This window comes from Dromiciops gliroides, chromosome 4, assembly GCF_019393635.1.
Source record: "Dromiciops gliroides isolate mDroGli1 chromosome 4, mDroGli1.pri, whole genome shotgun sequence".
Lineage (NCBI taxonomy): Eukaryota > Metazoa > Chordata > Mammalia > Microbiotheria > Microbiotheriidae > Dromiciops > Dromiciops gliroides.
The window spans coordinates 35,077,531-35,089,556 of record NC_057864.1 but is presented as its reverse complement, the minus strand read 5'-3'; the positions used below and the strand labels follow the sequence as shown (position 1 = coordinate 35,089,556).

At 41.5% G+C, this 12,026-nt stretch overlaps 1 protein-coding gene across 9 annotated transcripts in view; it reads right to left on the bottom strand.

Annotated features, from left to right (window-relative positions):
* Positions 1–12,026, bottom strand: part of EVI5 (ecotropic viral integration site 5) — a 251,225-nt gene that overhangs the window by 19,110 nt on the left and 220,089 nt on the right. For 6 of the 9 annotated variants that reach the window (XM_044001517.1, XM_044001521.1, XM_044001520.1 and 3 more), the window contains one exon: positions 10,090–11,369. The exons of 1 other annotated variant lie outside the window; for it this stretch is intronic. In XM_044001517.1, the coding sequence (XP_043857452.1) occupies positions 11,055–11,369 (315 nt within the window). In that variant the 3' untranslated portion in view covers positions 10,090–11,054. Of the gene's footprint in view, positions 1–10,089; positions 11,370–12,026 lie in introns of those variants that run through there. 2 more of the 9 variants (XM_044001523.1, XM_044001525.1) reach the window with 2 other exon arrangements.

The window sequence follows — 12,026 nt, the reverse complement described above, 5'->3', positions numbered from 1 at the left end:
AGATAAACAGACAGATAAATAGATAAATGAATGAATGAATAAATAAAAAACAAATAAAAGGAGAAATGAATGAATAAATTAAATTAATGGGAGAGTTCTGAAGCAGGAAAGGTGGTGTGGTTTTGGAGAAATACAATAACCTCTGTTTTTGTATGTGTTGAGGTTGAGGGGCTTGCGAGACATACAATTCAAGAGGATTGGTGATGTATGACTAGTTTAGGAGAGAGACTCAGGCTGGGCGTGCAGACCTGGGAATCATCTATACAGAAAGGACAGTTCAACCAGTGTGAGCTAGTGAGATAACCAAGAGAAACTGGATGGAGGGACAAGAAAAGGGGTCCCAGAAGAGGGGGCACAGGTAATTAGCGGGCCTGAACAGTCAGACAGATAGGAGGAGAATCAAGAAGAGCAGTATCATGAACATCTAGAGGAGACAATGAGACACAGAGATTGAGCAGGGGTGAGGGGGAGAGGAAGAGAGGAGAGGGGGAGAGGAGGGCAGGGGAGGGGATGAGGAGGGGGGCAGAGAAAGGGAAGAAGAGGAGAGAAGACTTGAGGGTTTAGTAAATAGCAGACTTTTTGCTAAATGCTGGGAATGCTCTAGCAAGCACACAAACCAGTCCCTGCCCTTAAGGAGTTTATAGTCTAAGGGAAGAAGGTGGGAGGGGGAGGGCACTGCCTTCTGGATTAGATAAAGCCAAAGGTTTAGCTCTGGAACTGTGGAAGCCGGGAGTGGAGCCCTGGCCTCTGGCAGGGTGCGGATGATTAGAAAGTGACAGGCAGCCCGCGAAGCCTCAAAGGCTGCAGAGAATGCATATCAAGGAGGATGTGAGGACGGAGAAAAGGCCTTTAGATGAAACCATTGAGAAATCATTGATCACTTGGAAGAGGGCGGTTTCCGTGGAAAGATGATGCCTGGAGCTAGATTGCCGAAGGTTTAGAAGAGTCAGAATTCTAGGAAGAAAAGGGAATTCTAGGAAGATGGCTATCTGCGAGGGTGGGGTCGAGGGAGGTGGGGGGAGGACTCGGCGCATTTACAGGCCTCGGGAAAGAGCCAGTGGGGCTCGCGGGATGGGAGATTAGAGATGGAGAATGGGGATGATAATGGGGGTAATCTGCTGGAAAAGATAGGAGGGGAGCACATCCAGAGGGAGAGTAAAGAGGCAGGCCTAGGCAAGGTGCAAGGCCCCATATTCCCCCAAGGCAAGATGAGGGAGGAGATTAGAGGGGGAGGACCCGGTGAGAAGAGGACACTCCCGGCGAATGACTTCAACTTTTTTTTTTCCCCCCTAATGAAGAATGAATTGTGGGGCAGCTAGGTGGCGCAGTGGATAGAGCACCGGCCCTGGAGTCAGGAGTACCTGAGTTCAAATTCGGCCTCAGACACTTAACACTTACTAGCTGTGTGACCCTGGGCAAGTCACTTAACCGCAATTACCTCACTTAAAAAAAAAAAAGAATGAATTGCGGTCCTCAGTGAAGATGGGGTGGCGGTGGTAGAGAAGAAAAGGCGGGTGGGTGGGAAAGTGACTAGATTGGGGGTGTAGAAAGGGTGGCCCTGAGATTATGTGATCGAAATCTACACCCCATCATGAAGGTTTCCTGGTGGGGTTTTTCTTCCCCAGCCAGCTCTATCCAGGAGCATCGTGAATAGCAGTAAAGGAGGCAGATGGTGGGCGTAATCAGAGGTTGGGATTCAGCAAGACATGATCCTCTAGACGACAAGGGGCAATGGATGCAATGTAGCGTTAAAAAACAAGTGAGGTGGGGTGCGGCTAGGTGTCGAAGTGGATAAAGCATCAGTCTTGGATTCAGGAGGACCTGAGTTCAAATCTGGCCTGGGACACTTGACACTTACTAGCTGTGTGACCTTGGGCAAGTCATTTAACCCACATTGCCCCGCCTCCCCTCTCCCCCATGGGAAAGGGTGGACAGCGGGCGGGGAGAGATGAGAGACCACCATCGAAATGAAGGGACCAAAGGCACAAGGGAAGATGGATTTGATAAAAGATGATGACCAGATAAAGGCATTTCAGAATAAGTGGAACACCGCACTGTGGGTCATACAAGAGTGTGTGTGCGTGTGTGCGTGTGTGTAGCTCAGGTGTGGTAATGGAATTGAATCAACTGAGGAGCTGAGAAGGTGGGGGTGCTCTGCATGGAAGTTCCCAAATAGGAGGGCAGGAGTTGGTGGTGAGAGAAACCCTGACTCAGGCCTGAACTCATTGAGGAAGGAGAATGTCCTGCCAGCGGGATCGGGACTGGGTGATACCTTTGGAGGTATCTTCAAAGGAGGGAAGGCCCATTGATGGTTGTAGAGGGAGGGGGCATCTGGGAAGCGTCAGGAAGTGTTGCCAAAGAACCCTGGTTTGGGAGGCAGAAAACTGCTGCTGCTCACTCACTACACTCCCTGTCACCTCTCTCTGGACATCTGTGTGTGGGGTTGGAGTAGGTGATTGTGAAGGTCCTTTGAAAAAATAAATATATTTATTTATATCTAGATACACCTATATTCCTTAGAGATATATGTGGTTTATTTTCTTTTTAGATATTCATATCTATAGACATCTATATTCCTTAAAGATATAGATTATTTAATATCTAGATACTTATAATCCTTAAAGATATATTTATTTTATATCTAGATACACAAATATATTCCTTAAAAGGCTCCCAACATGCTTTACAAATATGATCTCATTTGATCCTCAGAACAACCCTGTGAGGTAGGAATTGTTATTATCCACATTTTATAGTTGAGGAAACTGAAGCAGACAGAGGTTAAGTGACTTGCTCAGGGTCTCACAGCTAGTTAGTGCCTGAGGTTGAATTTGAACTCAGGTCTTCCTAACACTAGGCTCAGCTAGATACCTAGCTCCTATGATCTTACCACAAATGTCCTTTGTGTCAGTTCTGTTGAATCCAGATGAACATTTATTAAATGCATAGAATATGCTTAAAAGTGGAGAGAGGACTGGGCCTGGAGTTAGATAAAGCTTGAGTTCATATCCAGCCTCAGACACTTAGAAGCTATGTGAACCTGGATAAGTCACTTAACCTTTGCCTCAGTTTCCTCATGTGTAAAATGGGGGATAATAATAGCTCTAGGGGTTGTTGTAAGGATTAAATGTGACCATAATTGTAAAGTGCTTGGTATAGTGCCTGGCACACAGTTAAGTACTACATAAGTATGAGATATTATTAGAGAAAGAAATACAAGACAGTGGCATTAACAAGTCGGGGGATCCACCTGGGGCCAGCTTCTGCCTGCCCTGGACCTACATCATGTGGGTTGTAGGCCTTCAGGGATAGAATTGGAAGAGTGAGGGAGGGCTCTCTTTGGGCACCATTTTAGAAAGGGAAACAATTCTTTGCATTTGTTCTTTTCATCACGTTTAATTTGGGCAAATCAATTCCTGGAGACATGGGCACTTTTTTTCTTCCTCTGGCAGCTTGCCCTCCAATTGTACTTCTGGGTGCGGTGGGGCACCTTCCCTTGGTGCCGTGACTGCGATTTGGGTAATCACAGGTCTCGGGGCTGGCGTGTGTAGGAAGTCGTGTAACTGTCTGGCTTGCAGCCTTTGGCTCCCTGGAGTTATTTTAAACAAACCAACAGTCTTTCATTTGTCCCACTAATTTTTCTAAAATAGAACTGTTTATTTGTGGAACAGATTTGGAGAGGCAGCTTATTCATCACTAACTTGCCCTGTCTTGTCTTCTTTCAATCGGTCTGGAGACCGGGAATCAACACAGGGAGTTCACTGTGACTGGAATTGTGTTTATGATTCTTTATAAAAAGTCCAAGTTTATTCTGGTCCATTTTGATGACATTTTTATAATTTTTCCAACACAATAAAAATTAATGGAGGGGGGGGTGGTGGAGGATGAGGAATAGGTCTCTTTATTTTAAAAAAAGTTTATTTATTTATTTATTTAGGGTGAGGCAGTTGGGATTAAGTGACTTGCCCAGGGTCACACAGCTAGTAAGTGTTAAGTGTCTGAGGTCAAATTTGAACTCAAGTCCTCCTGACTCCAAGGCCAGTGCTCTATCCACTGCGCCACCTAGCTGCCCCTGATCTTTATTTTTTAAAACTAATTTCTGTTTCCCAGTGTATCCCTTCTCCCACTCCTGGAGTGCAATCCTTGATAACAATTAAAAAAAAAAAAAAGGACCCCAGTTGAGCAAAACCAACCAACATACAGAAAAAGACCCTTATGTTATATACAAAGTTCCATACCCATAATCCTCTCTGCCCTCTTCAAAGTAGGAGGGCGTGCTTTCTCATCTCTTCTTTGGGGCTAACTTTGGTCATGATGATTGTGAACACTCAGTTTTGATTGTTTTGCTGTTCTTTCCACTGACATTGTTCAAATTATTGCATTTATTATTTTTCTGGTTTTGCTTACTTCACTTTACACCAGTTCATCTATGTCTTTCTCATTCTTCGGTGTAGTCATAGAAGCCAGGAAGACACACCCCAGGGAAGTCGCTGAAACTCTTGGTCCCCTGGCTCATCTAAATGAGAGATCTCCAGTTGGCTGTTAGTAATTCGAGATTAGAGTTCAAGAGAAATATTAGGTTTGGACATATAGAATTTAGAATTTGCATGGAGATGATAGCCGCTTCCTCAGAGACTGGAATAAAAGAGAAGAGGAAGGGTAAATATTTAGGGGTGTTCTGAAGTGTGGAATCGAGGGCATGATGAAGCTTATTTTTTTTTAGTGAGGCAATTGCGGTTAAGTGACTTGCCCAGGGTCACACAGCTAGTGTCAGGTGTCTGAGGCTGGATTTGAACTCAGGTCCTCCTGAATCCAGGGCCGCTGCTCTATCCACTGAGCCACCTAGCTGCCCCTTGGGACATTGGTTTTCTCAGGAAATTAGGGAGATCATTCAAAAACAGGGATGGGGTGAATGAAAGTGGTGACATAGGGGATTTGTGGACCAAGGAGGTTTTCAGGGAACATGATAGTCAATTAGAGAAGAATAAAAAGAAAAGCATCAGGGAAGACCCAGTTGGCATTAGATAATGGGGATTTATTCTGAATCCAGCTGGCATGTTTATGGGAAAAGGGAAGCTGGGTGGTGCAGAGAATGGAAAGCTGGGCCTGGAGTCAGGAAGGTTTATCTTTCTTTCTTTTTCTTTTCGGGGCAATGAGGGTTAAGTGACTTGCCCAGGGTCACATAGCTAGTAAGTGTCAAGTGTCTGAGGTTGGATTTGAACTTAGGTCCCCCTGAATCCAAGGCCAGTGCTTTATCCACTGCACCACCTAGCTGCCCCCAGGTTTATCTTTCTGAGTTCAAATCAGGCTTCAGACACTTACCATGTGACCTAGGGCAAATCATTTACTATCATTTGCCTCAATTTCTTCATCTGTAAGATGAGCTGGAGAAGAGAATGGCTAATCATTCCAGTATCTTTGCCAAGAAAACTCCAAATGGGGTCACAAGGAGTTAGACATGACTTAAACAACTCAACAACATTAGAGGGGCAGGGACAGGGGGACTCTTTAGGATCCTGAAGGCATTGTTACTGGAGGTCTGCTTCCAATACTCACTAGGGATGCCTGTACTGGATGGGAAAACTGACTAAGGTAACCTTTAATGTCTTTTATTTTTAAGATCCTGAGATTCCTCAAGTCTACGACCAATTGCTGGTGGTTAAAGGGAGACAGATGTTTGCTCGCTAAACAAAATGAAACAACAAAACAAAGCAAAACAAAACAAAACTTCCACAGGTTTTTCTTATATTAGCCACGCCTGGGAAATACTAATATATATGTGTGTATGTATGTATGTATACACATATACATACATATATGTGTACGTACACACACACACACATACATCATACATTCATTCCTTTGTTTGGTTAGTACAAACTAGATTTTAAGTTTCAGCATATACCGTAGTCCCATAGATATGTTCGGTCTAGGTCATGGTTGGTCAGTCTTAAATCCCATGGGAGAAATGTATTCTGAAAATGAGATAATGCTGGAAAAGGTTCTCGGTTCACATTTGATTAGTACAATTTCAAGGTTTAAAAATGTCTTTTAACCTAATGATATTAAAACCTGGCCCTATAAAGTACGGCTAGTCTGGGGCTAGTGGAGGCAACAGGGACAAAGATGTGTGCGTGCTTCTGAACTTATTCTGAATGATATATTGGTCAGCAATCACTTATTAAAGGCTTAACTATGTGCCAGATACTGTGTTAAGCACAGTGAGGAGAAATAGAAAAGAAAAAAGAAATAAAAAGAAAGAGTGTAAACAGTCCCTGCCTCTGAGGAGCTTGCTTGTTGTTCAGTCCTGTGCGACCCTATTTGGGGTTTTCTTGGCATCTATGATACTGGTGTAATTTGCCATTTCCTTCTCCAGCTCATTTGACAGATGAGAAAACTGAGGCAAACAGTATTAAATGACTCATCTTTGTGAGTTCAAATCCAACCTCCAACACTTACTAGCTGTGTGACTTGCCAAGGCTCACTTCACCCTGTTTGCCTCAGTTTCCTCATCTGTCAAATGAGCTAGAGAAGGAAATGGAAAACCATTGCAGTATCTTTGCCAGGAAAATCCCGAATGGGGTCATGAAGAGTCAGAAACAATGGAAACGACTGAACAAAACCATTACTGAATGGAAGGGAGGGAGACCTGTGGTAGCCCATGCTGGCAGCCAACAGTAGGTCCTCTCTGTGTGAGGTGGGCTAGCAAAAGGGTGTGCTACACATTTTTTTTTTTTTTTTAGTGAGGCAATTGGGGTTAAGTGACTTGCCCAGGGTCACACAGCTAGTAAGTGTTAAGTGTCTGAGGCCGGATTTGAACCCAGATACTCCTGACTCCAGGGCCGATGCTCTATCCACTGCGCCACCTAGCTGCCCCTGTGCTACACATTTAAAAACATCTCAGGGGTAAAATAAAATGCAAGACAACTTTCATATTCTGCAGTGTCCTCCATTCATTCCTGTCATTCTGGAAGAGATCAATGTGATGATAAACCTTGGATTCTAAATTATATGTATTCCACTTTCCACATAATTAAAGAATCCCCATTTACCTGATCATGATTTAATTATTATTGCTCTGTTAGAATTAGAGCAGCAAAAAGCTTTGAGTAAGAAAACAGACACCAACTTTCTGTCAAGCTCCGACATTTGGGACTACTGAATAATAAAATCATCTTCGGAGTTTATGGTGTTCAACGATGCTTGGTCACTGCCAGTGTTTCTATAACAACAACAACAACAAAAGGTCTTTGGTGACAGAGAACAGCTTGAAATCAGTAAAAGCACTAGGTAAATTCCCAAATGTAATCCATTCCACTTTCCTCTTCCTCAGTTTTGGGGCCAGCTCAATATCCAGTTGCAGTGACTGTCCGAGAGGTGTGCATTGATGGGCTGATTGAATTGCATATCATATTCTGGACAACAGTTATTCTGTATTTACATGACTTTTCCTGGGTGGATTATTGGCTGGGGATCTTGCTGTTGTGGGAGGATCAAGTGAGACAAGGCATATACAATTCTTTATAAACTTTCAAGTGCCATATATGTAAGTTACACTAACTGGCAGGAGGTTCATTCAAAACACTGAATGGGGCATTTTTCTGGAAATAAAGGAGCCTGATAAGAACTGTTGACATCTAAATATCCCAGAAGGATTATGCCAAATGTTTTTAAAAAGACTGTCCTTTCTATCTTTTAACATAAAGCATAAACTTAATAACCATCAACAAAAAGTCAAATAAACATATGAAGAGCAAAATCTTGAGTTACATACCTAGTATGTCACAGAACAGAAGCAAATGAATTATGTTAACAAACAAGACAAGAAAATGACTTATCACATCCTTTTAGGCCTGCTCCAAGGTCTCCTTTTTTATTTTTTTTGGGGGGGGGGTGAGGCAATTGGGGTTAAGTGACTTTCCCAGGGTCACACAGCTAGTAAGTGTCAAGTGTCTGAGGCTGGATTTGAACTCAGGTCCTCCTGACTCCAGGGCTGGTGCTTTATCCACTGTGCCACCTAGCTGCCCCTCTCCTTTATTTTTTAGGTAGTTGTGTCCCACGCATGCTCATGACTAGTTGTTAATATCATTCTGCATCACCTATAGGTCTTTCTATATTTGTGCTTGATATTTATCCTTTTTATAGCATTCTATTTGATCATACCATAATTCATTCAGGCACCTTCCAATGATTAGATAAAATATGTATATGTGCAAATATACATGTATATATATTCACATACACATATATTGTCTCCAACTTAGCAGGTTTGATTTTTAAAAAAAGATCTAATTTTTTCTTTCCATGCTGTTTTGAGGATAAAGTCCTGATGGATGTATTTTCTGGTTTGAAAGGCACAATCAATTTGGTGACTCCTGTAATACGCACATCATAGGCAAAGATTTTGAAACCTGGCAGAACTGGGAGGTGAGGTGAAAAGAAGAGATCCAAAGTCAAAGTTCTTTAGTAAAAAGTTCCTTGTTTCTTATCTTCCAAAAGTTCAAGTGCTAGGTCTCAACAGAGTAAGACTTATTGTGCTCATTCCCAATAAACTAGGTAACCTTACTATCTAGTTACAGTACCTGGATCATTCTTTATGGAAACCTTCTAGGGCAGGGCTTCTTAACCTGAGATCCATGGAAAGATTTCCAGGAGGACGTCTATGAACTTAGAAAGGAAAAAACTGTATCTAGAATAAAAGAATTGGTTTCTTTTGTAATCCTCTGCATTTAAAAACATTATTTTGAGAAGAGGACAAGAGGCTCTGGCAGACTGCTAAGGTAATCTAGCACAAAACAATGTTAAGAACCTTGGTTTTAGAGTATGGAATTAAAACAGGATCCAACAGTCAATTTTAAGTCAATCGGTGACATTCAATGTCACTGAAGCTTGCCTTCGTGGAGTTTGTTTTACTTACGAGATAGGGGAAATTTAATCATTTTCACTTCTCCAGAAATAGACATCTTCATATGGTAGTACATTAAAAAGGAAGACTTTTCTCTCTTGACTTACCAATTTTTAATACATTTATTAAGAAGATTTATAGGGGCAGCTAGGTGGTGCAGTGGATAGAGCACCGGCCCTGGAGTCAGGAGTCCCCGAGTTCAAATCCGGTCTCAGACACTTAATACTTACTAGCTGTGTGACCCTGGGCAAGTCACTTAACCCCAATTGCCTCACTAAAAAAAAAAAAAAGAAGAAGATTTATAGTCATGTATTTTCCATTTAGATCTGGTACTATAGCTGGCTATGAATATATTAGAACTCTTGGGTGAGGAAAAACTCTATCACTGTTGGTCAGGATCTGTTCTCCAACATACGGTTTTAGAAACTTGCCTGGAGCACCGAGAGACAGATCTACCCACAGCCAGTAAGTGTTCAGAATCAGAACCTGAATCCAGGTCTTCCTGATTTCAAGGATAGCATCTAGCCACTAGGCAATGCTGCTTCTGAATATGAAATCTGTCTCTGAAATATCAGAGGATATCCAACTTTGTATCCTGAATGGAGTATGAGTAATGGATCAGGAGTAATGGGTTGGGCTGGCTGACCTTTGTGGTCATTCTAAGAAGGGGTTCTTCACCATTTTTTTGTGTCTCAGAGCCCTTTGGCTGTCTGGTGAAGCCAATGGATAGACCCTTTCTCATAATAATGGTGTGTTTTTTTTCATGATAATGTTTTAAAGCTAATAGAATAAAAAGCCTAGGATTATTACAGAGGAAACCAAAGTTTAGAAAAAATAAAGATATAATTTTGTTTCCCATCCAAGTTCCCAGAAATCTGAAATCTCTACACAAATTGAGGGGTGGGGGTACCATGGTTCTAGAGTGACTGCAGTATGACCACCAACCCTATTTTGCAAACTTGGACTGTGACAGAGGAACATGTCTAAGTGTTAATGGTGTTAGAATCTGGAAGGAAGAACTTCATCTAGTACCTCATTGTCTTTCCTGAAGGGCAGAGACTAGAAAAGAAACTTGGTGAGAATGTTTCCGGATTCTTTAGGTGTGTAACAGTGATGTATGTTGGACTTGTTATCACCTAAAACAGAATATTAGCACTGACTAAACAACACATGCCACAACTTTATTAAATCATGAAAAATTTATTAGGTCCATGTAGCCAAAAGATTTCCATCAATAGTGTTTTTGAACAGGCATTAGTTAAGTCATGAATTTGCTAGTGTCAAATGCTAAAGCTATTAAAATATTAGTGTTTGCCTCATATTTTTCAAACTCACTTCGACTCTCTATATACAGAATTCCCATTAGATTGGCCAGAGCAGCCATACTGCAAACATTTACATTTCCCATATAAAATGATGTGTAATGTACATCTTCAGATTGGTATAGATTTATAAATATGTACAAATAAACAATATAGTGTAGTTAACAAGCGATCTGACCAGTGACACATTGAAAGCATTGTATGCACATACAACTTAAATGAAAAAAAAAATTCTTTTGAAACCTTCAGGACAAATAGCATAACCATTAATTTGTGTTTATAAAATTGTACAGAAAAAGGGTACGTTTGGAAGCCATCAGTGGGCTGCCAATAATACAGTAATTTTTAATAATAGAAACCAAACCTAAGGTAAATCAGACGTGTGTCCTGATCGATGCTTTGCTGAATAACCATCTTAAAGTCAAATTCATGAACAGGAGACCACAATTTGTTCACTGAGCATAAACTATTGCACACAAGCAGTTTCTTTCAAAGAAAAGCAATTCTATTTTACATATTTATGAATGTCAAAATGGTTCCCACGTGGTATGGGTTCTATTTGCATTTTCCAAAACAAGAAAAATTCATGAAAAATAATATCCAGTAATACTGTTAGAACCTCATTTAACCCATTAACCATACTCTAAACCTAGTCTATGGCAATGGTATCTGGTGGGGATTTGGCAAAGGTAAAAAGACCGTAAAATGGATATGTGCGTCCTGGGCAAGGTGAGCCCCCAAGGTCTGAAATCACTCTTTTTGGGATTGCTTAGTCCCTCGACAACGATCCCCATCTCAACGTCCATGGCCTGACGTCACAGTGATGATCAGACAGTAGTAGAGTAAGATTCTCTTCTTTTCTGTCTCTTTTCCTTAGGAATCACCTTCTTGCTCTCCCTTGTCTCCAAGGCGCCATCCTCAGTTTCACTGTCACTACTGCCATCTGCGGTGGGGTCCAAAGTCATTAGGCCAGATCTTCTGTGCAGAGGGAAATGGACTCCCCCCTCCCGAATGGGATTAGCTATAAAATCTTCATCAGAGGAATGGAATGATTCATCATCTCCTATCAAATGGTTGACAATGTGGATCCCATCAAAAGTGGGTTGGTCTGAGAAGCCCCTCTTGCCTTTTAGGCACCTGAGCTGTTTAAAAAAAAAAAAACCAAACCAAGCCAAGATATTAATATTTAGCAAAAACTAAACAAAACAAATTTCGACAAAACACGTTAGAAGAAAAAGTCAGGGATTGCTTGTCCCTTACAGCTGTAAGCATCCTCAGATGTGTACAAGTCTCCTGTGCCTTCAAAGCTAACATATTTTTAAAACCTAGCAAGTCCCTACAATATATTTTTACAAGGCAAAGACAACTACCATGGGCATTAAGATGCTGTTCTTCTCCTATGTAAACGAGAATTGTTTTAAACCTTCCTGTGGTTACTCCACCATTAGCTTATTTACTCCAATACCCTGAGTTATTTCTAGTGAGTAAATAAGAGCCACCCTGTTCTTACTGCAGAAGAACCAGACAACAATACAATCCATAAAATTCAATACAGATTCCACCAAGAAGTATCACCGACTTCATTTCTCAGGAAGCAAATGTGCATTCTTTCCAAGTTTTAAAGAAAAACAATATAAAAATACTTAGAATGTATTGATGTCACAAACACTATTATCCTCAAACAGAGAGAAACCAAGAAGAAAACTCGGATGCCAGACTGAAATGCTGGCCTTGTAAAATTCCCCCCAGATTCCCTGGGAACACTACCCAGCTGCTGTTACCTCTTCTCACCTTCCTCT